The following is a 25,971-nucleotide window of genomic DNA, read 5'->3' as shown; positions in this document are numbered from 1 at the left end:
AAACAGAGGAATGTTGGGACTGCCTGTTGGCCTCCAGGTGACCTTCTTTACCTGCACAAAGCTTACACATAGATTATAATGAGCTTTACTTGAGCAATCATTCCAGTTGGTTTGTGGGAAGCACATCTTTCCCCCACTCCAAGGAACTATAGATTATTCCTAGAACGCGGGTGGCGCTGTGGGTTAAACCACAGAGCCTAGGACTTACTGAACAGAAGATCGGCAGTTCGAATCCCCGCGATGGGATGAGCTCCCATCGCTCAGTCCCTGCTCCTGCCAACCTAGCAGTTCAAAAGCACGTCAAAGTGCAAGTAGATAAATAGGTACCACTCCGGTGGGAAGGTAAACGGCGTTTCCGTGCGCTGCTCTGGTTTGCCAGAAGTGGCTTAGTCATGCTGGCCACATGACCCGGAAGCTGTACGCCGGCTCCCTCGGCCAATAAAGCGAGATGAGTGCTGCAACCCCAGAGTCGGTCACGACTGGACCTAGTGGTCAGGGGTCCCCTTTACCTTTACCTAGAATCCTTATACTACAGTTCCCAGGATTTTTGTGGGGAGAGGGGACTAAATTGTTCCTGTTTGGTTCTTTACAGCTGGTTCTAAGTCAATTCCAAACTTTGCAAGAATGATTCCAAATAAACCTCCTTAGAACCAGATAAGTGGGGAATGAAAGAAGATGTTTTATCTTTTTACACCACTTATAACTCCTTCAAGACCACTTGGCTGGAGAGTAAGGTAAAGGTGTGGCAGAAAGTGTATGGCCACTCAGTCTTACAGTAGGTGGCACTGAGTTCAGTAAGGTTTATTCCTAGATAAATGGGTAGTAAAGTTTTGAGCCTAAGCTGCATCAGCCAATCATCAGTAAAAAAATTAAAATAAAACTATTTCTCTTTACAGCTACTGATTGCTAAGCCTGCATCTCAATAAGATCCTAAAAGATTCAATGTTCCATCCATAGATTGTTTGGCCACCTGTCATGTTGTTCTTCACAATCATCTACATGGCTTGTGCTGGTTTGGGCCCAGAGCGGGTCAACACATAGTCTGCAATGGTGGTTGGCAAGTAAGAGACAGGAAGGTAGAAGAGCTTTGCATCCCAGCCTGGAGAGTAGCGAGTGCGAGGGGAGCAGGATGTCAGGGCATGTTCTATGCAGTCGGTGACCAGGTGAAGCTTGTCGCTGCAACCATCAAGGAGTTCTTGGAACGCTTTGCAACCTGTGTGAGAGAAACAAACAAATGAACAGTTGGATCTGCAGCAACACAGGAGGCAAATTTAATCTTCTGAGCATTCTCCCTATGATAGCTAAATCAAAGGAGGAACATCTGGAACTATTTTGGACGCCAAAGAAAAGAACCTTCAGGTGCTTCCAGACTGCATCGCCAAATTTGGTGAGTGCAAATTTAGAGGGAAAGCTGTATGTCAGTTTTCTTATGTTTCTTTCTTCTTCTTCTTTTTTATTGGTTTTTTTCTATATTACATCACAATGCAAATATACCAAATCCATCCCCACATCTTCCCCATCCCCACATATATTTATCATTTAAATCATCAATCAAGCATAATATTCTTTTCCCTCCCCCTGCTTCCCTCTTCCCCCACTCGATTTCCTCTACATTCTGAGATTACATTTATCTTTGCGTTCTACAATCTGCTCAAATCTTCTATGTATTCTTATTATCCTTCTTTACTAATTTACCTCCCCTCAGATACTTTACATTTTAATCAAGGAATATTAGCATATCTTTTTTTGAGCAATATTTTCCCATATATTCATCAAAACATTTCCACTCCTTTTTAAATTTTTGATTCGATTGATTTCTTATAATAGCTGTTAGTTTTGCCAAAGCTAAATATTCATTTAATTTACAAATCCATTCCTCCCTTGAGGGTAGAGTTTGTGACTTCCATTTAGCAGCAATCACTACTCTAGCAGCTGTACTTGCATATAAGAAGATTCTCCCCCCCCCCTTGATATCTCTTCCCCTATCAATTCCAGGAGATACATCTCTGGTTGTTGTTTTTTTATTGAGATTTTCAACATCTTCTTTAATTCTTCATGTATTACTGTCCAGAATTTCTTCATTTCCTCTCACCTCCACCACATATGTATTGTTGTTCCTATTTCTTTACCACATCTCCAACAAATGTTGGATTTCAATTTATATATCTTTGCCAACTTAGCTGGCATTAAATACCACCTGTAGAACATCTTAACAAAATTTTCTTTGATTGTGTATGAGGCAGTAAATCGTATATCTTCTCACTAGAGTTTCTCTCATTGCTCTAGATAAATAGTATGTCCAACATCCCGGGCCCATTTAATCACCGTTTCTTTCACTTCTTCATCCATCAATTCCCAGTCCAATAAAAGATTATATGTTTTAGATAACAATTTCTTATTGTTCTGAATTATTGTAGTATTAAATTTTGAATCCTCTTTTGCAAAGCCTTTCTTTGGATCAAAATTAAATATACTCCTTGTTGTATATAATGCCATCTCTCAATTTCATATTGCCGTATCTCTTCAAAGGGTTTTAATCTGAATTTCCCTTGTTCCTCTTCCAATAGTTGTCTATATGTTGGCCAATTTGTTCTCATATTCAGTTTTTTTACAGCATATGCCTCCAGCAGCAATATCCACCAAGGTGTCTTTGGTTCCAACTGTAGTCTATATTTGTTCCAAACCTTATACAGTGCACTTCTAAGTATATGATTTTACCTTCTCATAATTGAGATACCTTGAAGCTTTCAAGGTCTAATATAAAAAAATTTTCTAATCTAATCCAATCTCTTACCCATATTTAACATTCTGCTTCATAATATAATTTTAAATTTGGCAATGCCAATCCTCCCCTTTCTTTTCTTTCCGTCAATAATTTATATTTTATCCGTGGTTTCCCTTGCCATACGAATCTCATTATATTTTTCCTCCATTCTTCGAAGCAATTTTCTTTGTTTATAATTGCTATCGTTTGGAACAAATATAACATTTTTGGGAAACCATTCATCTTTATTATGGAGATTCTTCCCCATAGTGATAACTTTAGTCTGCTCTAGGTTTCAAAATCTTTTCTTATTCCTTTCCAAACTTTTTCATAGTTATTTTTAAACAGATTAATATTCTTCATAGTTAGATCTATATCCAAATATTTTGCTTTCTTGACAATCTGTAGTCTGCATTAAAATGCAAATTGAACTGATTTTCTCCCCCATCTCTACTCACATTGCTCAAAGTACTGCTGCCCATAACAGTGTCTGATGTCAGAAGGTACCCGGCTCCATACAGTCTGAAAATTTTCTAGTGCATTTGAGACAATAGGTGTTTTGAAACCACCAGGTTCAATTATGCTGACTTGGACTCCAAAAGGATGGAGCTCTCTCCTGAATTGGAGAAGAAAAGTAAAGAATTTGTTACTGAGCCACAGTAATATTGCAGGTCATGCATGGAAAGGAACATCTTTCTTTTTGAAAAGAAGAGAGAGAGAGAGAGAAAAGGGAAATACAGCTCCCTATCTTGTGCCCTCTTGCATGAGCCTGGCCCTGCAATGGGTTCTATAGAACACAACATTAGTTTTATTAAGAAGCAGCCATCAGAATGCTGGTGCTTCAAACTGCTGCTGGTTCTCTAAAGTTGACACTTTGATAATTAAGTGGTATATAAATAGCTGAAATACGCACATTTTTAAACACCATAATCAACTTTTCTACACATCACATTGAGGTATTCTATTCTCAAAGGCCTTTGCTATTCTCCTAAGTGACACCAGCAACATGGCCAGGCAGGCTGACCTAAGAGCTAGACAAAACCATCTAGAGCATGGACAGCAAAAGTGGCCTGAGAGCCACACATCCTATCTCAGGCTTGCAAATACAAAAATGTATATTTTTCATAATTCTGTTTGATATGTATTTTGTTGTAATGTTCATGAGATGAAGTACTAAGAAGAATTCTTTCAATGCATTAATTCACTTGATATGGAATGACCCATTTGGAGGTTGCATGTTGCAAAGAAGAAACTACAGAGCTGCTCTGTTTACCTCAGGCTGTCAGAGAAGGCTTCCGCACCAAACTTGGATGGGCAGTAACCACCTCCATAGCAGGCCAGGCGTCCCATCGTACTGCACAAGTTGACCACCCTCCCTCTGGCTCTCCTCACCAGGGGCACCATGTGTAGCGTCACATCAATCATCCCAAGAAGGTTGACATTGATCACCTTTGCAAAGTCATCTTTGGTCAGCCACTCATTGGGAGCTGTTGGGATCCCCATACCCGCATTGTTCACCAAGCCCCAGAGTCCTGTGTGAAGAAAGAAGGCATGTTCATCCTCTTAGGAAACCTTAGCAGAGCTCAATAAAGTTGGAAATAAGCTAATCACATGCATAGATTGTTTGTGTTTACTTATGGAACCCTTATCACAATTCTTCCTAATACTATTTTTTTCTGAATTGTTATCCCTATTCTTCATTTCACACATTGTGAGCCTTTTTGGGCACAATTACCATATTTTTCGCTCTATAAGGCGCACCAGACCATAAGACGCACCTAGTTTTTGGAGGAGGAAAACAAGGAAAAAAATATTCTGAATCTCAGAAGCCAGAACAACAAGAGGGATCGCTGCACAGTGAAAGCAGCAATCCCTCTTGCTGTTCTGGCTTCTGGGATAGCTGTGCAGCCTGCATTCACTCCATAAGACCCACACACATTTCCCCTTACTTTTTAGGAGGGAAAAAGTGAGTCTTACAGAGCAAAAAATACGGTATGTGGGGAAAGTAGCCTACAAATGAATACAGAGAGGCAATTCTAATCCCCCATCCCACCAATAGCACAGAGGCAGCACAAGGAAGGTAGAGATTCACCTTTGCTTCCAATGCACCCTTTCACCCACTCTGTCGCTGCCGCCACACTCTCTGTGCTGGTGACATCCAGAATGGTGGTTTTCAAGCGCTCTGACGTGGCCTTGTCCAGCTGCTCTGCCCCCTTCTGAGTGAGACAGGCTGCCAGCACCCGCAGGCCCCGGGCATCCAGCTGCCTGGCAAGTAGGTTTCCAAAGCCAGAGTCACACCCCGTGATGAAGACATATTTCTCCGTCAGGTTCTCCACCGTCTGCCTCTCCTGGTACCATCGGCGAAGGAAGTAAAGCCCCAGCAGGGCAGCCAGGTAGACCCACATGGCTGAAACCTGCAGGGAAAAAGAATTCAAGCATTAGGATGCATACACGCCCCCGGCAGGACTTGGAGGAGGAGATTTCTAATTCCTCCTCCACCAAGAAGTTCACAGGAAGACCTTTTATGTTTCCACCGCTTTATTTAGCATTCCTCGCAGTGTTGTTGAGGGGAAGGAGAATTTTTGCATGAAGCAAAGAGCTGCTTGGAGCAGAGGCAGGCTAAAATAAGTATAAATAATAGCTCTAGCTAGCTGCTTATTAACTAAACAACTAAATAAAGTGGAACAGTATGATCCTATTTACATCTATAGACATTAGCAGCTGCTCAAATATTGTGCAAGCTCAGCATTAGCAGCCAACAGGTCATTATTTTGCCATTATTGCACTACATATTGCACTTACTTAACGTCCGATCCCCAATTTGTTTTGTGTGATCAAACTCTCCCCAGGGGTGGAGGAAGGGGGGTGGGGTGGTTCGCTCCAGGTGTCACCACTGAGGGGGGGGGGGTGTCAGAAAATGGCATGTGCTTCGTGCTGACTGTTAAAGCCCTAAAAGGCCTCAGCTCAGTATACCTGAAGGAGCGTCTCCACCCCCATCTTTCAGCCCAAACACCGAGGTCCAGCTCCAAGGGCTTTCTGGCAGTTCCCTCCCTGTGAGAAGTGAGGTTACAGGGAACCAGGCAGACGGCCTTCTTGGTAGTGGCACCTGCCCTGTGGAACGCCCTCCCATCAGATGTCAAAGAAATAAACAACTATCTGACATTTAGAAGACATCTGAAGGCAGCTCTGTTTAGAGAAGTTTTTAATGACTGATGTTCTAATGTATTTTTAATCTTTTATTGGAAGCCACCCAGAGTTGCTTCAGAAACCCAGCCAGATTATTATTATTATTATTATTATTATTATTATTATTGACTGGGGTAGATCTTGTACCTTTTAGAGTTCTGAACTTTTTCTGGAAATGTTTGTGGGCCTTTCAGGGGTGCAAAGGAAGAAGAAATTCAGGAAGTGAAGTTTCCTCTCTCCCCCAGCCTGAAACGTGAAAAAAGTGTCACCTACTGAATATTAGCTTAAAATAAAGTTGTAATAAGCACATGTTAGTGGGCACAGGAAGTTACTGGCTATCATGTATAATTAAAAAGGGAATATTCAGGTAGGTAGCCATGTGGGTCTGACGCAGTCAAAATAAAAAAATTGTTCAGTAGCAATAGACCAACTTAGGTTTGGTATAAACTTCCGTGTGTATGCACACTTCTTCAGATACACATACACATGAAAGCTTATACCAAAACAAACTTAGTTGGTCTATAAGGTGCTACTGGACAATTTTGATTTGATTTGATTTGATTTGATTTGATTTGATTTGATTTTGAAAAGGGAAGAGATAGACCTGCAGTTGGTTAGAGGAAAGGCTCTCAGCTTCAGTTGTGCGGCAGGAAAGGCAATGCTTTCTTCTCCCGTTTACAGTTGCTCCTTATCTGCCTGCTGCTGTTTTTCATAATCCATTGGCTGCAAACGGAGCTCCTCCCTTCTGGCAAACATTAACCCAGTTAGGTGCTGAGATTCTTTGAACTAACTGTGGAATCTGTTGGTGAAGGAAACACACCAAATCCCTCCCACTGCAGAGCTCCGTGCTGCACATTCAGCCCCTTTCCCCTGTGTTCTGTTCATGTATAGATAGAGCAAATAACTCAAGCCATTTGTCTACAGCAGGAAGAAAGCCTGGGGTTGAGAGTATCTTTCTTGCGGAAGCACATCCCTCCTGCTGATAGAAAGATGGGCAGAGTGCTTGCAAAATTATATTTCACCTAGAGTAGGAAGAGTGAGGCTCAATCCGGCCAGCTTGCTTTGGTGCATGAATTCTAGTACAGTGGTACCTCGGTTCGCGAACAAAATCTGTTCTACTAATAAATCTGTTCTACTAATAAAGAAGGCTGATCGCCGAAGAATTGATGCTTTTGAATTACGGTGCTGGAGGAGACTCTTGAGAGTCCCGTGGACTTCAAGAAGATCAAACGCATCCATTCTGAAGGAAATCAGCCCTGAGTGCTCACTGGAAGGACAGATCCTGAAGCTGAGACTCCAATACTTTGGCCACCTCATGAGAAGAGAAAGAGTCCCTGGAAAAGACCCTGATGTTGGGAAAGATGGAGGGCACAAGGAGAAGGGGACGACAGAGGACGAGATGGTTGGACAGTGTTCTTGAAGCGACAAACATGAGTCTGACCAAGCTGCGGGAGGCAGTGGAAGACAGGGGTGCCTGGCGTGCTCTGGTCCATGGGGTCACAAAGAGTCGGACACGACTAAACAACTAAACAACAACAACAATAAATTTGTGGATGTTTATTCAAAACCTGCCACGGAGTCCAAATCCTTTTGTTGTCTTTTTAAATAGTTTTTAAATAATTCCCATTCTTCCTTGAAGTCGTGGTTGTCCTTCTCAAGCAATTTATGTGTTAACTTTGCCAACTCGCATAGCTCATCAGTTTTTCTTGCCATTGTTCTTTCGTTGGGATTTCCTCATTCTTCCATCCTTGTACTAAGAAGACTCTTGCCGCTGTTGTAGCATACATGAATAAGTTCTTTCTTTTTCTTGGCAGGTCTTGTCCTAAAATCCCTAACAAAAATGCTTCCGTTTCTTTTACAAGTGTCATTTTGAACTTTTTTTTTCAATTCGTTGTGTATCATCTCCCAAAATTTTTAAATTTCTCTACATTCCCACCACATGTAAATAAAAAGAAGGTACTTTGTATCATATTTCCAACATGTATTTAACCCAGTTTTATACATTTTTCCATTTTTACTGGTGTAATATACAATCTATACATCATTTTCATATTGTTTTCTTTCAAAAGAGAACAGTCTGTAAATTTCAAATCTACGTTCCACAGCTTTTCCCAATCCTCAAATTGTATATTATGTCCTATATCTTGTACCCATTTAATCATGACTGATTTGACCTCCTCATCTTTTGTTTCCCATTCTATCAGAATACTATATGCTTTCTTCAACAACTTCACTTCTTCTATAACCTCATTTGGGAATCTAGAGATTGTACAGTGGTACCTCGAGTTAAGTTCTTAATTCGTTCCAGAGGTCCGTACTTAACCTGAAACTGTTCTTAACCTGAAGCACCACTTTAGCTAATGGGGCCTCCAGCTACTGCCGTGCCCCCGGAGCACGATTTCTGTTCTCATCCTGAAGCAAAGTTCTTAACCTGAAGCACTATTTCTGGGTTAGCGGAGTCTGTAACCTGAAGCGTATGTAACCTGAAGTGTATTTAACCTGAGGTACCACTGTATAGCTAAACCCTTTTTTGTTATTTTCCTTATACATTTCGTATAATTGTCTATAATGCAACCAACTCTGGACATGATCCTTGATTTCCTTATAATCTTTTAATTTCCATTTTCCTTCTTGATCTCTCAGTAAGTCTCTATATTTAGGCCACTTTCCCTTTTTGCCAAGCAGTTTGAGTAATGAAACTTCAATTGGTGATAACCACCAAGGTGTTTTTTGTTCTATTAAATCTTTGTACCTCTCCCATACTCTCATTAATGATCTTCTGATTATATGATTGTAAAATCCTTTATGTACTTTCCCTTTCCCATACCATATGTATGCACGCCATCCGTATCTGTTATCGTACCTTCCAAATCTAATGCTTCTTCCTTTTCCAGTTTTATCCAGTCCATACCAAACATGCAGCCTCATAATACAGTTTAAGATCTGAGAGGGCGAAGCCCCATCTTTCTGTTGTATCTGTAAGTCTCTTATGTTTTATCCTTGGCCTTTTGCCCCACCCCCACCCCGATAAACTTAGAAATATCTTTTTGCCATCTTTTGAGGCAATCATCCTCATTACTGGGGATTGTCCCATTACTGGGACTGTCTGGAAGAGAAAGAGCATTTTCGGCAACACATTCATTTTTACCGCTGCAATTCTTCCTAGCAGGGAAAGGTTCATTCTACTCCATATTTCTAAATTCCTTTTTATCTCAGACCATACTTTTTCCTAATTGTCTTTATACACATTTATATTTCTTGTTGTTGTTTTTTTTTTAATAATATTTATTAAAATTTGAAAGGTTACAAAAAGGAAAAAGGAAAAATAGAAAACAGCATATTAAGCAAAAACAGGACATCACATCACAATAATAATAATAATAATAATAATTTTTATTTATATCCCGCCCTCCCCAGCCAAAGCCGGGCTCAGGGCGGCTAACAACAATCAAATAAACAATCAAATAATAACACATTCTAAAAATATTTCATTATAAAAATTAGTTAAAATCAAATTGATGGCAACCGATTAAACAAAATTCTGTGCAGGTTGCCAGAGGAGGGAGTCAGGCTGCGCCCTGACCAAAAGCCTGGCGGAACAACTCTGTCTTGCAGGCCCTGCGGAAAGATGTCAAGTCCCGCAGGGCCCTAGTCTCTTGTGACAGAGCATTCCACCAGTTTGGAGCCGCAGCCGAGAAGGCCCTGGGCTCTAGTTGAGGCCAGCCTAACCTCTCTGAGGCCTGGGACCTTGAGGATGTTATTATTTGCAGACCGTAGGTTTCTCTGTGGGGCATACCAGGAGAGGCGGTCCCGTAGGTACGAGGGTCCTAGGCCGTATAGGGCTTTAAAGGTTAAAACCAGCACCTTAAACCTGATCCTGTACTCCACCGGGAGCCAGTGCAGCTGGTATAATACCGGATGAATGTGCTCTCGCAGCGAGGACCCCATAAGGAGTCTCGCCGCGGCATTCTGCACCCGCTGGAGTTTCTGGGTCAGTCTCAAGGGCAGCCCCACGTAGAGCGAGTTACAATAATCCAGTCTGGAGGTGACCGTCGCATGGATCACAGTGGCTAGGTCAGGACGAGAGAGATAAGGGGCCAACTGCTTAGCTTGGCGGAGATGAAAAAATGCCGCCTTTGTTATAGCTGTAATCTGCGACTCCATAGAGAGGGAGGTATCGAAGATTACACCCAAACTCTTAACGGACGGTGCTGGCACTAATTGCACCCCCGCAAGAGATGGGAGTTGCCCCCTCGATCCCATATCGTCCCGCCCCAGCCAGAGGACCTCTGTCTTCGAAGGATTTAACTTCAACCGGCTCCCACATAACCATCCAGCCACCGCTTCCAGACATCTGGTCAGCGTGTCTGGGGCCGAGTCAGGATGGCCATCCATCAACAGATAGAGTTGGGTGTCATCAGCATACTGATGGCAACCCAGCCCAAAACTCCGGACAAGCTGGGCAAGGGGGCGCATAAAGATGTTAAAAAGCATCGGGGAGAGAATTGCACCCTGAGGCACTCCACACACCAAGGAGTGGCGTGATGACAATTCCCCCCCAAGCGCCACCCTCTGTCCCCGACCAGAGAGAAACGAGCGCAGCCATTGAAGGACTGTGCCCTGGATCCCCACGTCGGCAAGGCGGTGGTCCAGGAGTTCGTGATCGACCATGTCAAAGGCTGCTGACAGATCTAGAAGAATCAGCAGCCCTGACCCGCCTCGATCCAGCTGCCTGCGGAGATCATCTGTTAGGGCGACCAGAGCCGTCTCGGTCCCATGACCAGCGCGGAAGCCGGACTGGAATGGGTCTAGAGCAGATGTTTCATCCAGAAACCTACCAAGCTGTTCAGCAACCGCTCTCTCAATCACCTTACCCAGGAATGGAAGATTCGAGACCGGGCGGTAATTGGATAGATCTGAGGGATCTAATGATGTTTTCTTTAAGAGCGGACGCACCACCGCCTCCTTCAGTTCCCTGGGAATATCCCGGTGCCAAGGGACAAGTTGATGATATCCCCCAGGGGGCCCCGCACCTCGTCTGGACACGCTCTAATCAGCCATGACGGGCACGGGTCAAGAGGACAGGTGGTGGGCTTTCCAGCTTGGAGGAATCTGTCCACATCGGCTGGAGATATCCGGTCAAAGTGGTCCAATACTGGACCCGAGGACAGTCGAGGGGCCTCCAGTTCCTTTATTGTATCCAAATTGGCAGGGAGGTCATGGCGGAGCATCAGGACCTTCTCCGCAAAAAAGCTCGCAAATGCCTCACAGCTGTGTGTCAGATTGTTATTTAAATTTGGCTGTCCTTCAAGGGACGTTAAAGACCGAATTATACTAAATAATTGTGCCGGGCGAGAGCTAGCGGATGCAATGGAGGCCGAGAAGTAAGACTTCTTAGCAGCCTTCACTGCCATCTCATAGGTTTTCATAAAAACCCTATAAGATGTTCTTGAGGCTCCGTCACGGGCACCCCGCCATACTCGCTCTAGCCGTCTGAGGTCCCGCTTCATTTTCCGAAGCTCCTCGGTAAACCAGGGAGCCCGGTTTCTGCGGGGTCGCAGAGGGCGCTTAGGTGCGATCTCATCGATGGCTGCCAGGAGCTGGGTATTCCAGCCCTCAACAAGCTCAGTCAATGAGTCGCCAGGGGGAGTAAGGTCCCGCAAGGCTTGACGGAATCTATCCGGGTCCATCAGCCTCTGCGGGCGAGCCCAAATCGGCTCGCCACCTAAGCAGGGTGGGGGTGGAAAGTCAATCCTGGCTTTCAGAGCGTAGTGATCAGACCATGGCACCTTCATCGAAGGAGACATGATCACATCTATACCGGCGCCAAAGATCAAATCCAGCGTGTGGCCTGCTTGATGTGCGGGGCCCGAAACAAACTGGGAGAGCCCTAGTGTCGCCATGGAAGACACCAGGTCCAGAGCCTGTGAGGAGGGAGTGGCATCAGCGTGGAAGTTGAAGTCTCCCAATACCAATAGGTTAGGGAACTCCAAGGCCCAGCCGGCCACCGCCTCCAGCAGGCCTGACAGGGTGGCTGCTGGTGCGCTAGGTGGCCGGTACACCAGCCAGACAGCCAAGCTCTCCTCGGAGCCCCACACTAGGCCAACACATTCAATGCCGGGGATCGATGGCGATGGTAGAGCCCTGAAAGAACAATCTTCCCGGATTAATACTGCCACCCCGGCCCACAGTCCGTGATTGGTGGAGGACGGAGAAACCCGGGGGCGCCATCTCTCGTAAGGTAACAGTTACCCCTTCGCGCACCCAGGTCTCCGTCACACAAGCCAGGTCAACTCCCTGCGAGATAAAGAAATCTCGCAGGGTAGCGGTTTTGTTGCCTATAGACCTGGCATTGCACAACACCAGTGAAGGAGGTGAGTAATCCTTGCTCACCCTACCCTCGTCTCTCGGGATGGGGCGCAGATTGGAAGGGGTACGAGCATATCCATATCTCGATCCCCTTCGCCTATAACATCTGCCCCCACCGCCATACCTCCCTCGCCCCACCACGGTGGCAATCCCAAGCCTCATATTAACCTCCATTTACAAATAGAAAACAAAACAACCAAAACAATTATGCCCAAACAAAACCAATCCCCGCCCCACTCAGTGCCCAACCCCAAAAACAAAACAAAATGGAACAAACAAAAATACATAAATAAAAACCACCATTCACAGTGATACAACAAAATAAACAATAAAAACACATTTAAACCACCTTAAAATATATATAAACATCTTTAACATTTGCAGCAGATAATGAAATAATATAATATTATAAAAAACAACAACCCCCATTTAAGGTGCTGCAAATTAAAAGCAATTAAAACGTTTAAAACTATTTTGTCCATTACTGCCGGTAGCTGCTCTGTCCTCTAAACTGTGATGGTAGTGCAGGCCCCGCCCCCCTAGGCCGGATAGAGTTGGCAGGAGTGGGAGCGGTCTTCCCAGCACTCACAAAGCAGCAACAGCAGTCGTGTCCCGGAGGCCTCTCCCAGGCCTCTCATGCTGTGGCGATGAATGCAGGCCCCGCCCCCTAGGCCAGATGGAGTTGGCAGAAAGGGGGCGGTCCTCCCAACACTCACGCAAGCAGCAGCACCAGCAGTCGTGTCCCGGAGGCCTCTCCCAAGCCTCTTATGCTGTGGTGATGAATGCAGGCCCCGCCCCCTAGGCCAGATGGAGTTGGCAGAAAGGGAGCGGTCCTCCCAACACTCACGCGAGCAGCAGCACCAGCAGTCGTGTCCCGGAGGTCTCTCCCAGGCCTCTTATGCTGTGGCGATGAATGCAGGCCCCGCCCCCTAGGCCAGATGGAGTTGGCAGAAAGGGGGCGGTCCTCCCAACACTCACGCGAGCAGCAGCACCAGCAGTCGTGTCCCGGAGGTCTCTCCCAGGCCTCTTATGCTGTGGCGATGAATGCAGGCCCCGCCCCCTAGGCCAGATGGAGTTGGCAGAAAGGGGGCGGTCCTCCCAACACTCACGCGAGCAGCAGCACCAGCAGTCGTGTCCCGGAGGCCTCTCCCAGGCCTCTTATGCTGTGGCGATGAATGCAGGCCCCGCCCCCTAGGCCAGATGGAGTTGGCAGAAAGGGGGCGGTCCTCCCAACACTCACGCGAGCAGCAGCACCAGCAGTCGTGTCCCGGAGGTCTCTCCCAGGCCTCTTATGCTGTGGCGATGAATGCAGGCCCCGCCCCCTAGGCCAGATGGAGTTGGCAGAAAGGGAGCGGTCCTCCCAACACTCACGCGAGCAGCAGCACCAGCAGTCGTGTCCCGGAGGTCTCTCCCAGGCCTCTTATGCTGTGGCGATGAATGCAGGCCCCGCCCCCTAGGCCAGATGGAGTTGGCAGAAAGGGAGCGGTCCTCCCAACACTCACGCGAGCAGCAGCACCAGCAGTCGTGTCCCGGAGGTCTCTCCCAGGCCTCTTATGCTGTGGCGATGAATGCAGGCCCCGCCCCCTAGGCCAGATGGAGTTGGCAGAAAGGGAGCGGTCCTCCCAACACTCACGCGAGCAGCAGCACCAGCAGTCGTGTCCCGGAGGCCTCTCCCAAGCCTCTTATGCTGTGGCGATGAATGCAGGCCCCGCCCCCTAGGCCAGATGGAGTTGGCAGAAAGGGGGCGGTCCTCCCAACACTCACGCGAGCAGCAGCACCAGCAGTCGTGTCCCGGAGGTCTCTCCCAGGCCTCTTATGCTGTGGCGATGAATGCAGGCCCCGCCCCCTAGGCCAGATGGAGTTGGCAGAAAGGGAGCGGTCCTCCCAACACTCACGCGAGCAGCAGCACCAGCAGTCGTGTCCCGGAGGCCTCTCCCAGGCCTCTTATGCTGTGGCGATGAATGCAGGCCCCGCCCCCTAGGCCAGATGGAGTTGGCAGAAAGGGGGCGGTCCTCCCAACACTCACGCGAGCAGCAGCACCAGCAGTCGTGTCCCGGAGGTCTCTCCCAGGCCTCTTATGCTGTGGCGATGAATGCAGGCCCCGCCCCCTAGGCCAGATGGAGTTGGCAGAAAGGGAGCGGTCCTCCCAACACTCACGCGAGCAGCAGCACCAGCAGTCGTGTCCCGGAGGTCTCTCCCAGGCCTCTTATGCTGTGGCGATGAATGCAGGCCCCGCCCCCTAGGCCAGATGGAGTTGGCAGAAAGGGGGCGGTCCTCCCAACAGTCACGCGAGCAGCAGCACCAGCAGAAAAGAAGAAAGAAAAAGAAAGAAAAATAAAAAACAAAAAACAACAATAACAAAAAAATATGCAATGAATCTTCCCATAACTTATCTTTCATTTACTTATTTCCTTGACCTCCTCACACCTCCCTTTTTTGTATTCTATTTCAGCTAGCTATTTCAGCAAATCTTTTCCACCTTTTCCAGTTTTTGTCCTATATTTTATCTTAATATAATGTAACTTTACTTTCCCTCCTTTCACCATTTAAGAATCTGTTTTTTCTTAGTCCTTTATAGCATTTCTGCTAAAACCCCATTACTTCATTCCAACATCCATCTAACATTCCTTAATTTTACAATGTTTCTGTAAATAAATAAATTGGAATAAATAATTTCTTCCAATCTTCTTCCACCGACTCTTCTCCCTGGTCTCGGATTCTGCCGGTCATTTCCGCCAATTCCATATAGTCCATCACCTTCATCTGCCATTCTTCCCGGGTGGGTAGATCTTGTGTCTTCCAATACTTCGCGATGAGTATTCTTGCTGCTGTTGTGGCATACATAAAGAAAGTTCTATCCTTTTTTGGCACCAATTGGCCAACCATGCCCAGGAGAAAGGCTTCTGGTTTCTTCAGGAAGGTATATTTAAATACCTTTTTCATTTCATTATAAATCATCTCCCAGAATGTCTTAATCCTTGGGCACGTCCACCAAAGGTGAAAAAATGTACCTTCAGTCTCTTTACATTTCCAACATTTATTATCGGACAAGTGATATATTTTTGCAAGCTTGACTGGGGTCATGTACCACCTGTAGATCATTTTCATTATATTCTCTCTTAAGGGATTACATGCCGTAAACTTCATACCTGTGGTCCATAACTGTTCCCAGTCAGCCATCATAATATTATGTCCTACATCTTGTGCCCATTTAATCATAGTTGATTTTGTCAGTATCTCAGCTCACAGTCAGAGGTAACTGGCCTCCCCCGGGGCAAACCGAGTGAGATACTTGTTGACCTTCCGTCTGCGTCTCCCGGCAGGCAAGGTCGTAAATCGGCGATTCTCCTCGTCAGACGTGAGAAGAACACACCCTCTGCTTCTCTCTCCCTGTTTCCCCCCCCCCAGGGGGGGGAAATGAGACAGACAGGAGACTATTTACATGTCTTTTATTCCTGTCATTCAGCAGTACATAGAGACTGCACCTTCCAGACTCCATCAGAAGAGTCACGACTCCTCCCCTGTACTTCCAGTACAGGTCAGATGACACTCTGAGCTAACATCCGGTCCTCAGTACAGAGAATAGACTCCCCACTTTTCCCAACAGTACAGTTCGAGACAACAACATCCTGTTTTGCATTCCAGCCACCTGCAGCTGGCTTTTGCATTGCTGCTTTTATCCAACAATCTCCCCCAAAAGCATCAATAGGCAAAACATGATCCAGAGAAGAAAACAAACAGTTGTTATACACATAACAGTCCCCTGTTGTTTCAGTTCCACCCTTGGAACTCCCCACCACTGGTTCCACCAGTGTACCTCTCCGGTTGTCTGGCTTCCAAGGAATGAGTGCTTCTGCATTACCTTGGCTAGCTACTCTCTGTTGTGTCTTTGTCTCTGACTTAGACACTGCTTTAACCTGCTTTGAGTTGTTAACAATAGCAACACATGCAACAGCTAAGTTAGCAAACTCTTTTGAGTACCTCTTTGGTGGTACACCCTTTGTAACTCTCTCAGACCTGCGTATGAGGTGCTGATCCTCTCTGCTCACTGGTTCAGCCTCTGGACTTTGTTGAGAACCAGTAGCAATGGCAAACAGTGGTTCATCCTTCACCTGTGAAGGTCTATCCATTGTGTGAGATTTCCTCTCAATGACTGTTACAACTGAACTCTCTGAGTTATCACTGTCATCATCAGTACCACTGTAATCTGTGTAATCAGAAAAATCATCATCTGAATTGTCACCTGTGGGAAATGTGTGTACAACTACCCGCTCTTGTTCTGCAGCACTCTCTAGAAACTTTGTGAGAATCACCTGACCAGATTCAGACAAAATTACTCTGTAGAGACCCTTTTCATAACCCACGAAAATGCCTCTGGCATTCTTCACTCCACCTGGAGCTTCTGTTCTCACATGAGACCCGAAAACCTTAAAATAGGCAACTGAAGGTTTTCTATGGAACAGCTTCTCAAAAGGAGAACATCCCAACTCTGTTGAGACCTTTCTCACCCACACGTGAAGATAGGACGCTAGCGACTCGGCCCAATATTCATGTGGCAAATGTGAACTCAGCAATTGCGCATGCATCCCCTTTTGCAATTCTTTGTTCACCCTCACACAGACCCCCCTGTTCCATGCTTCGTCTGAAACAGCAGCTTTGTGGTCTATCCCTTTTCCATCCAGGAACTTCTGAAACTTCTGTAACAGAAATACTTGTTTGTCATCTGTGAAGAGACAATCAGTGTTAGCATCATGCATATTTTTAACCTTGTCACAAAACTCCTGAAACCTTTCTAAGGTCTCTTGTGGTTTCTGCATCACAAAAACCCAAGAATAATTAGTGAAACAATCCACACACACAAGGTAAAATTTTGCACCGCCTCTAGATGGTTCTAGAGGACCAATCACATCAGCATACACCCGCTGAAATGCTCTGTCGACCTTCTTGGTCACCTTCCTGGTGCTCACACTGGTCACACCTGCAAGAGAGATTTCGTTAGAATCAGAAGAATTACATTTCATGTAATCACTTTGATCAAAAGCCAACAAATACAGTCCATCTTTCTCTCTGGCAGTAAGATACAGTTCTCCATCTTTGTAGATCTTGCAGCTTTTAGCATCATAGGACAGTTTCAGTCCTTTTTTTGCAATCTGCGACACACTCAGCAGATTAAATCTCAGTTCTGGAACCAGGTAAACATTGTTTATAGTCAAGTTCAGACTCTCAAGATACACAGTCCCAATCCCGGTCGCTTCCAGCTCTTGACCGTTGGCCTGTTTCACAGCGAAGCTTTGCTTCTTCAACGTCAAAAACAGTTCTCTGTGCGGGCACATATGTTTTGTACAACCCGTGTCGATTATGAACGCGTTCCCAACATCTGGCGTGGTTCCTTTCGCCAACATAGCCTTTGCAGGTTTCACCTGGCACTTGGTACGGCTTTTGCCTGACGCCTCAGGCTTCGCAGAACTACTCTTGGCTCCTTTTGACTGGCGTGGCTTCCTACAGTTTCGCTGTAGATGCCCAGTCTGTCCACAATTGTAACATCGGACAGCGCTCAATGCTACAGCATGCTCCTCAGTAGCTTCAGCAGTGGGGAGATTTGAACTCTGTTCTTCCCTCCCCCTGTCCTTCACTTCCAGTGCAGCAAGTCTGTCGTGTTCATTAAGGACCACCGCACACACTCTCTCCGCGGTCAGGTCCGCCGCAGGTAGGGAACCAAGCTGACTGGCAACAACCTTGTAAGTCCGATTCAGGCTGTTTATCATCATGAAGCAAAACACTTCCTCCTGTAGATTGAAATTGCGTTCCACCATCTGTTGACGCAGAAACTTCATCTCTGTCAGGTGCGCTTGGACATCTCCATCAGGCGCTAGTCTCAGATTGGTCAACTTCTCAAAATACAGCAACGCTGAAGAACCAGCATCTCTCTGATGTGTTGTACGTAGCGTATCCCAAACCTCTTTCGCATGTTCTAAATTCTGAATATGCACCAATTGGGAATCTGAGACACACAGAATTATAGCAGTCCTGGCCCTCATGTTCTGTGATTCCCAACCTCTGGTTGGTGCTGCATGGATGGGGTTTTCAATTACCTCAAAAAGCCTCTGATTCTGCAGCAGGGCCTTCATCTTTACAGACCAAGATGAATAATTGTCATTAGTTAAGGGAGGTGGGTAAGGCAGGCCCCCCCTTTCTTGGCATCCATCTTGAAGCCAAGCCTCTCTCTCACTTTCCAGCCTTGCTAAAACTCCAATAGCCTTTGCTGGATTTGTTTACTGCCTTTCCAGGCAGACTGCAAGCTGTTTCTCAGACCTTGCACAGCATTGAAACATAGTCAAAACAAATTTTCGCTTCCCAGGCCCTCTCTCAGAGCCATCTGCGCAGTCAGTAAATTTCCACGTCTCTGACGGGCGTCACTTAGCAACTGTGCGTACAGGAAAGCTTATCTCAACCACAAGAATTCGTGAAATGCAGGCTGAGCCTCTGAGCTGCAGGCCTCTCCTTCCAGAGCTGTTGTTTTTTTCAAACGCAGCTCCCGTGAACCAGAGAATAAATCACTCTGCGTTCACACTTTTAGCCCGAAATGCAGCATACCTTGAGCTCCGTTGCTTGGAAAACACTTTCCTCTGGGTCCAGCCGTCTGTCCAGCTTCTGGCTGCTCTCAGACGTTTATCTTCTCCCTTGGAGTAGAGGAGGACAATTCACCAGCCTCTCATGCAGATGTTCGATGAATCGCAACCATCCTCTGCTGCCATATGTCAGTATCTCAGCTCACAGTCAGAGGTAACTGGCCTCCCCCGGGGCAAACCGAGTGAGATACTTGTTGACCTTCCGTCTGCGTCTCCCGGCAGGCAAGGTCGTAAATCGGCGATTCTCCTCGTCAGACGTGAGAAGAACACACCCTCTGCTTCTCTCTCCCTGCTTTCCCCCCCAGGGAGGGGAAATGAGACAGACAGGAGACTATTTACATGTCTTTTATTCCTGTCATTCAGCAGTACATAGAAACGTGACTGCACCTTCCAGACTCCATCAGAAGAGTCACAACTCCTCCCCTGTACTTCCAGTACAGGTCAGATGACACTCTGAGCTAACATCCGGTGCTCAGTACAGAGAATAGATTCCCCCCTTTTCCCAACAGTACAGTTCGAGACAACAACATCCTGTTTTGCTTTCCAGCCACCTGCAGCTGGCTTTTGCATTGCTGCTTTTATCCAACAGATTTCACTGTTTCGTCCTGGGTATTCATTTCAACAGCAAGTTATACATTCTTTTTTATATATATATAAATATTTTTTATTGCTTTTTTCAGGTACAGATATGAAGTCAGATATATGAAAGAAATAACAGTAAGAAGAAAAGAGAAGAGAAAAAGAAATCTATCTTTCCAAAACATTTTTTCATAACCAACCAGACTTCCCCACATCTCCCTCACCCTGCATTCTTTACAATAAAAATGTCAGCAAATTATTACCTTGTTTCGTGCATTCCTTTGTACTTTCAAATAGTTATATTTTAAGTTTAAAATACTTATTGTCAGTTTACTTTTACCTTAAAATAAATATGATATTACTTTAAACTTTAGTCCTTTCATAATTATCACTTAATTTCCCATATCACCGAATCTTATTGCTGAAGCTAGATTTTCCAAATCATGCAAATTCTTAACATTCATATAACTTAAAATATTTTTGTAAATAGTCCTTAAATTTTTCCCAGTCCTCTTCCATTGTTTCTTCTCCCAAATCTCGGATTCTGCCAGTATTTTCAGCCAATTCCATATAGTCCATCAATTGCGTCTTCCACTCTTCCAGTGTGGGCAAATCTTGTACCTTCCAATATTTTGCAATAAGTATTCTTGCTGCTGTCGTTGCGTACATAAAAAAGGTTCTGTCCTTCTTTGACACCTTCTGGCCGACAATGCCCAGGAGGAAGGCCTCTGGTTTCTTGGGAAAGGTGTACTTAAACACCTTTTTTAACTCATTGTAAATTATTTCCCAGAAAGCCTTCACTTTTGGGCAAGTCCACCAGAGGTGAAAGAATGTCCCTTCAGCCTCCTTACATTTCCAACATTTATTATCAGACAAATGATATATCTTAGCAAGCTTGACTGGGGTCATGTACCACCTGTATTTCATTTTCATAATATTCTCTTTCAAGGCATTACATGCCGTGAATTTCATACCAGTGGTCCATAACCTTTCTCAGTCTTTGAACATAATGTTGTACCCAATGTCCTGAGCCCATTTTATCATAGCTGATTTGACTGTCTCATCCTGAGTGTTCCATTTAAGCAGCAGGTTATACATTCTCGAAAGTACCTTAGTCTTTGGTTCTAACAATTCTGTCTCTAGTTTCGATTTTTCCACCTGGAAACCTGTTTTTTTGTCCAACTTAAAAACCTCTTGAATTTGAGCATAATGAAACCAATCTTGCACCTTATTCTTTAATTTTTCATAGCTCTGCAGCCTCCAATTTTCTCCAATTTTTTCTATTATTTCCCCATATTTCGGCCAACCGGCTTCCATATTGGGGTTTTTTCGGGCCTTAGCCTCCATTGGTGATAACCATCTCGGGGTCTTATAAATATTGATTTCCTGACAATATGGTTTTTGAACATTTTATGAGTCTTTACCTTGTCATACCACAAGTATGCATGCCAACCTAAAGAATTATTAAACCCTTCCAGATCAAGGACATCAGTGTTCTCCAAGAGTAACCAATCCTTCATCCAGCAGAAGGCTGCAGCTTCATAATATAACCTTAAGTCTGGCAGGGCAAACCCCCCTCTTTCTTTTGCATCAGTTAGTATTTTAAATTTTATTCGGGGCTTTTTGCCCTGCCAAACAAACTTAGAAATATCCTTCTGCCATTTACCAAAACATTCCACTCTGTCCACAATCTGTAGGGTTTGAAACAAAAACAGCATCTTTGGCAATACATTCATCTTTATAGCTGCAATTCGACCCAACAAGGAAAGTTTCAATCTTGACCAAGTTTCTAAGTCCTTTTTAACTTCTGACCAACATTTTTCATAATTATCTTTAAATAAATTCAAGTTTTTGGAAGACAAATTAACCCCCAGGTATTTCACTTTTTTAACCACATTTAATTCTGTTTCCTTCTGAAACCCATCTGTTTCTAAAGGTGTCAAGTTTTTCCCCAAAACTTTAGTTTTTTGCTTATTCAACTTGAATCCCGCCACCCGACCAAACTCATAAATCAGTTCTAAAACTCTTTTTGTACTGAGTTCTGGCTCCTGTAATGTTAAAACCAAATCATCTGCAAAAGCTTTCAGTTTATATTGTTTCACTCCGACCTGTATTCCTTGCACCAACCGGTCCTCCCTAATCATATTCAACAGCACCTCCAGGACTGAGATAAATAAAAGAGGGGAAAGAGGGCACCCCTGTCGTGTTCCTTTTTCAATTTTAAACTCTTCTGTCACCACATTGTTCACTATCAATTTAGCTTTTTGCTCTGAATAGATTGCTTCTATGCCATTTTCAAACCCCCGTCCCACTCCCATCCCTTCCAGATTTTTCTTCATAAATTTCCAAGAAATGTTGTCAAAGGCCTTCTCCGCATCAATGAAAATTAACACTGCTTTAGTATTAATGTTAGTTTGCAAAAGTTCCAAAATGTCGATAATGTTCCTGGTGTTGTCAAACAAATGTCTACCTGGGAGAAAGCCTGCCTGGTCCTTGTGAATTACTTCATTTAGCACTTTTTTAGGTCTATTTGCCAAAATATCTGCAAAAATTTTGTAATCCACATTGAGGAGTGAGATGGGACGGTAGTTCTTAAGTTGAGTCTTTTCAGTTTCCAGTTTAGGTATCAATGTGATGAAGGCTTCCTTCCACGTTTCCGGTGCCCTCCTCCCCTCCATAATCTGGTTACAAACCTCCATTAGTGGTTGTATCAAATAGTCTTTTAATGTCTTATAATACTTGGAGGTAAGTCCGTCTGGGCCTGGAGATTTGCCTAGTTGCATATTCTGAATGGCACCCTCAATTTCCAGTTGTGTTATTCTGTAATTCAAGATTGTTCTCTTTTCCTGAGATAGTTTTGGTAATCCATTAACTTTTAGAAATTGGTCTATCTCAGTCACTTCCTGAGGCCCTTGCGTATAAAGTTTTTTGAAGTATCTCTGGAAACACTTTCTAATTTCTTCTGGTTTCTGAATATTTCTCCCTTCAACCTCCAGATTGGTAACAAAGTTCAATTTTTGTCTCTTTTTCAACTGCCATGCTAGCAGTTTTCCACATTTGTTCGCCGATTCAAATGATCTTTGTTTCATTTGTTTAATTTTCCATTCCACTTCTTGGTTTATCAATTTCGCATATTGTGCTTGATGGAATTTAATTTCTCTCAGAACCTCTTTTGATTTTGGTTTTAGTCTCAGTTTTTTCTCTCCATCTCTTATCTTCTCTAATATCTTGTCCTTTTTTTCATTCCAGAGTTTTTTCTTGATCGTATTCTGTTGTATCAGAAACCCTCTCATTACTGCTTTACTTGCGTCCCAGATTGTTCTCTTTTCCACCGAGGTGTTCAAATTAATTTCAAAATAATCTTTTAAAGTTTTTTGGGCCTTCTTCACGATATCCTGATCTCTTAGTAGGGTGTCATTCATTTTCCATCTGAAGGAACCGATTGGAGTAAGTCTCAATTCTATTTTCAGGGCGTTATGGTCGGAGCAAGTTTTTGGGCAGATTTCCACTTTTCTAGTCTTAGGTGCCAGCCCTCTAGTTGTCCATATTTGGTCGATTCTTGTCCATGACAGGTGGGCCTGAGAGAAGAATGTTCCTTCTTTACCTAGGGGGTTCTTTGTCCTCCAGATGTCAATCAAATCCATACTGTCAGTTAGTTCAAAAAAAGTTTTAGGTAGTCTGCCATCTTTAGTTAAATTTTGATTTTGTGACTTATCCATGTAAGTAGAGACCACCCCATTCATATCTCCCATCATAATGATGTTGGTATAGTCCAGATAGTCCAGCATTATCTCATGCAGCTTCTTGTAAAATTCCGATTTCCCCTCATTTGGTGCATAGATTCCTAATATCAAAAATTTTTCTCCTTGTGTTTGTATTTCAATTGCCAGAATTCTCCCTTGCTCATCTTTAAATAGAAATTTCGGTGACAGGTTCTCCTTTGCATAAATCACCACGCCTCTTTTCTTGACTCTGTCTGATGAAATAAATTCTTGGCCTAATCTTTTGTTAATTAACACTTTCCTGTGGAGCCTAGTCACATGCGTTTCCTGCAAACAAATAATGTCCAATTGTTCTTTTTTCAATATATGAAAGATCCTTCTTCTTTTTTCCGGGGAGTTCCCGCCATTTATATTCCAACTAAAAAGCTGCAGAGACATCCTGGATCAATCTATAAATCCTATAGAGATGTGTCTTCCTTTTCATCCAAACCCGGAGATGGCACAGGTGTTGGTTCAGGCAGAGGTGGTGGCCAAGCTGCTGCTGCTCCCTTCTGAAGGTCCTCACCGTGGTCGTTCAAGAACTTTTGTTGGTCTTCTGCTGTTCTAATTTTAACTTTCTTTCCTTTGAAATTAAAAGATAGTCCTTGAGGGAACTCCCACCTATAGGAAATTGAGTTGTTTCTCAATAGTCTTGCTAGATCTGTATATGTAGCTCAAAGATCCAAAAGTTGTTTCGGTATGTCTCTGTAGATTTCTGCTTTTTTACCTTGAATAACCAGTGATTTTCCAAAATGTAGGCCTAATATTTTGTCTCTTTCTTGCCTAAATCTCAAAATGATCAGGCAATCTCTAGATCTGTCCTTCCTCACCACTCTTCCCAATCTAAAAGCGGTGACAATTTTAAAGTCCTTATCTTCTTCTATGCCCCAGAACTTTGATAATTCTGATGTCAAATAACCAATCAAATCTTCTTGTTCAAGTTCTGGGATCGCTCTTAATCTAAGATTATTTTCCTGATTTTTCAATTCCACCATAGACAGATAGGCCTGCTGTTCATTGATTTGCCTGCACAATGGCCTTATTTCCCCTTTTATTTCCTCGGCCTTCTTATTAGCTTGTTCTGCTTTTTGATTGGCTTCCTCAGCCAGCTTACGATTTTCTGCAGTTGTTGTTTGAAGGTTCCCAATTGTTTGTGTATTTTGGGAGACCTGCTCAGTCAGTTTATTAATAGTGGTTGTAACTTGATCAAATTTTGTGTTTAAGGCTGCCAGTTGTTCCAAAATTTGTTTAGAGATTGGGTCAGTCCCTCCTGAAGCCATATCCTCTGAAGCTGGCTCTTGAACTGACTGCACAACTTCTCCTTCTTGCAGGCTTAAAACAGTTGGGACAGATGATCTACGTGGCTGAACAGTCAAAGTTGTTTGTAGCAGTTGCTGTACAGAATGTTTTGCTTTTGTTTTGGCCGCCCTTGCTTTTCCTGTGCCACTCATTCCACAGTTGTCTATGCGTCAAGGTCAAGTTGTAAATCCCATGGGAAAGACAGTCCAAAATATAAACAACCACCCAAAAGATAGTCCAAATAATATGCAGTTCCCAGAGACTTATTAATCCCAAATCCACTAGAGGGAGCTCCCCTTGTAATTCAGGAAAAGAAAGAAACTTTTTCCACCATTAAAATCCAAGCAGTCAAAAAACTTACTTATCAAACCTTTATTAGGCATTGTGCAAATAAAACCATAAAAGAGGAAATAACATATAAAAGCCTTGAAATATATATAAAAGGCAGCAGTTGGCTACATACATATATATATATATATATATATATATATATATATATATATACATATAAAATCAGTGGTTTTCGTTGTTAACCTGCTCCTTGGAGGACTGCTACCAAAAACTCGGCTACCCCCGCCGTTACCCTTTGGTCGACGTCGGATAGGCAGAATCCCACACATTCACCTTGCTGGGGTTCCAGACCACCCAAAAGAGGGGACAGCACGCGTTGACGTGGGATACTGTACAATGGGCAATGAAAGAGAATATGCTCTACAGTGTCCGGGACATTCATAGAACATCTGCAGAATCTCTTGTTTCTAGGAATGTTTTGATATCTTCCCCTGACAAATGCTGAGGGAAAAACATTCAAACGGGCCAGCATAAAAGCCCCATGGGAAAGACAGTCCAAAATATAAACAACCACCCAAAAGATAGTCCAAATAATATGCAGTTCCCAGAGACTTATTAATCCCAAATCCACTAGAGGGAGCTCCCCTTGTAATTCAGGAAAAGAAAGAAACTTTTTCCACCATTAAAATCCAAGCAGTCAAAAAAAGAATTACAGAGGCACCTTCATTGTCCCTTTCAACTTGCAGAGCTTTCTCCAAATAAAACAAAGTTTCAATAATGGTGCAAGTAACAATTTCTTATTTGTATCCAGCAATGCTCAAAAGTAGCACTTCCACATTTAGATATAGTTTCCGCAATTTGACAGTTCTTTTGTATCCTGACAGTCCACCAATTTGGTTTTTCAACTTTTATAATCCACTAAATAGAGGAAAGGTTCCAGTTCAAATCCGATCAATTTACACAAGTCTAGTCCTTTTAAGTTCTGAATAACAAATTCGAACTTTGCACAATAAAATCAACTTCTTTTTGTAATCCCTTTCAAAGTGCTTCCCGCTTGTCAGAGTCTTTGCTTTGATCTTTAAGCAGAATCGGA

General features: G+C 44.0%; 4 protein-coding genes across 6 annotated transcripts in view; 1 reads left to right on the top strand and 3 right to left on the bottom strand.

Annotated features, from left to right (window-relative positions):
- The window catches only part of LOC310698284 (retinol dehydrogenase 7-like), a 48,507-nt gene extending 47,438 nt beyond the window's left edge, over positions 1-1,069 (bottom strand). Inside the window, exon 1 of the mRNA XM_083485343.1 lies at positions 971-1,069. The gene's annotated coding sequence lies outside the window, so the exon portion shown is untranslated. The remainder of the gene's footprint in view (positions 1-970) is intronic.
- Positions 1-25,971, bottom strand: part of ADCY6 (adenylate cyclase 6) — a 934,310-nt gene that overhangs the window by 318,298 nt on the left and 590,041 nt on the right. The gene's annotated exons all lie outside the window — the stretch shown is intronic.
- LOC310698257 (17-beta-hydroxysteroid dehydrogenase type 6-like) overlaps positions 1-25,971 on the top strand; it is a 164,937-nt gene that overhangs the window by 95,102 nt on the left and 43,864 nt on the right. The gene's annotated exons all lie outside the window — the stretch shown is intronic.
- Positions 1-25,971, bottom strand: part of LOC310698188 (retinol dehydrogenase 7-like) — a gene marked incomplete at its 5' end in the record, with an annotated part of 64,955 nt that overhangs the window by 15,912 nt on the left and 23,072 nt on the right. The window contains 5 exons of one of the 3 annotated variants that reach the window (XM_083485073.1): positions 660-1,213; positions 3,223-3,380; positions 4,038-4,296; positions 4,857-5,178; positions 5,284-5,364. In XM_083485073.1, the coding sequence (XP_083341199.1) occupies positions 996-1,213; positions 3,223-3,380; positions 4,038-4,296; positions 4,857-5,169 (948 nt within the window). In that variant the 3' untranslated portion in view covers positions 660-995. Of the gene's footprint in view, positions 1-659; positions 1,214-3,222; positions 3,381-4,037; positions 4,297-4,856; positions 5,179-5,283; positions 5,365-25,971 lie in introns of those variants that run through there. The other 2 variants (XM_083485072.1, XM_083485071.1) reach the window with 2 other exon arrangements.

This window comes from Podarcis liolepis, assembly GCF_965112155.1.
Source record: "Podarcis liolepis genome assembly, chromosome: 2".
NCBI classification, from domain to species: Eukaryota; Metazoa; Chordata; class Lepidosauria; order Squamata; family Lacertidae; genus Podarcis; species Podarcis liolepis.
The sequence above is the reverse complement of the archived record's forward strand: the minus strand, read 5'-3'. Positions and strand labels throughout refer to the sequence as shown.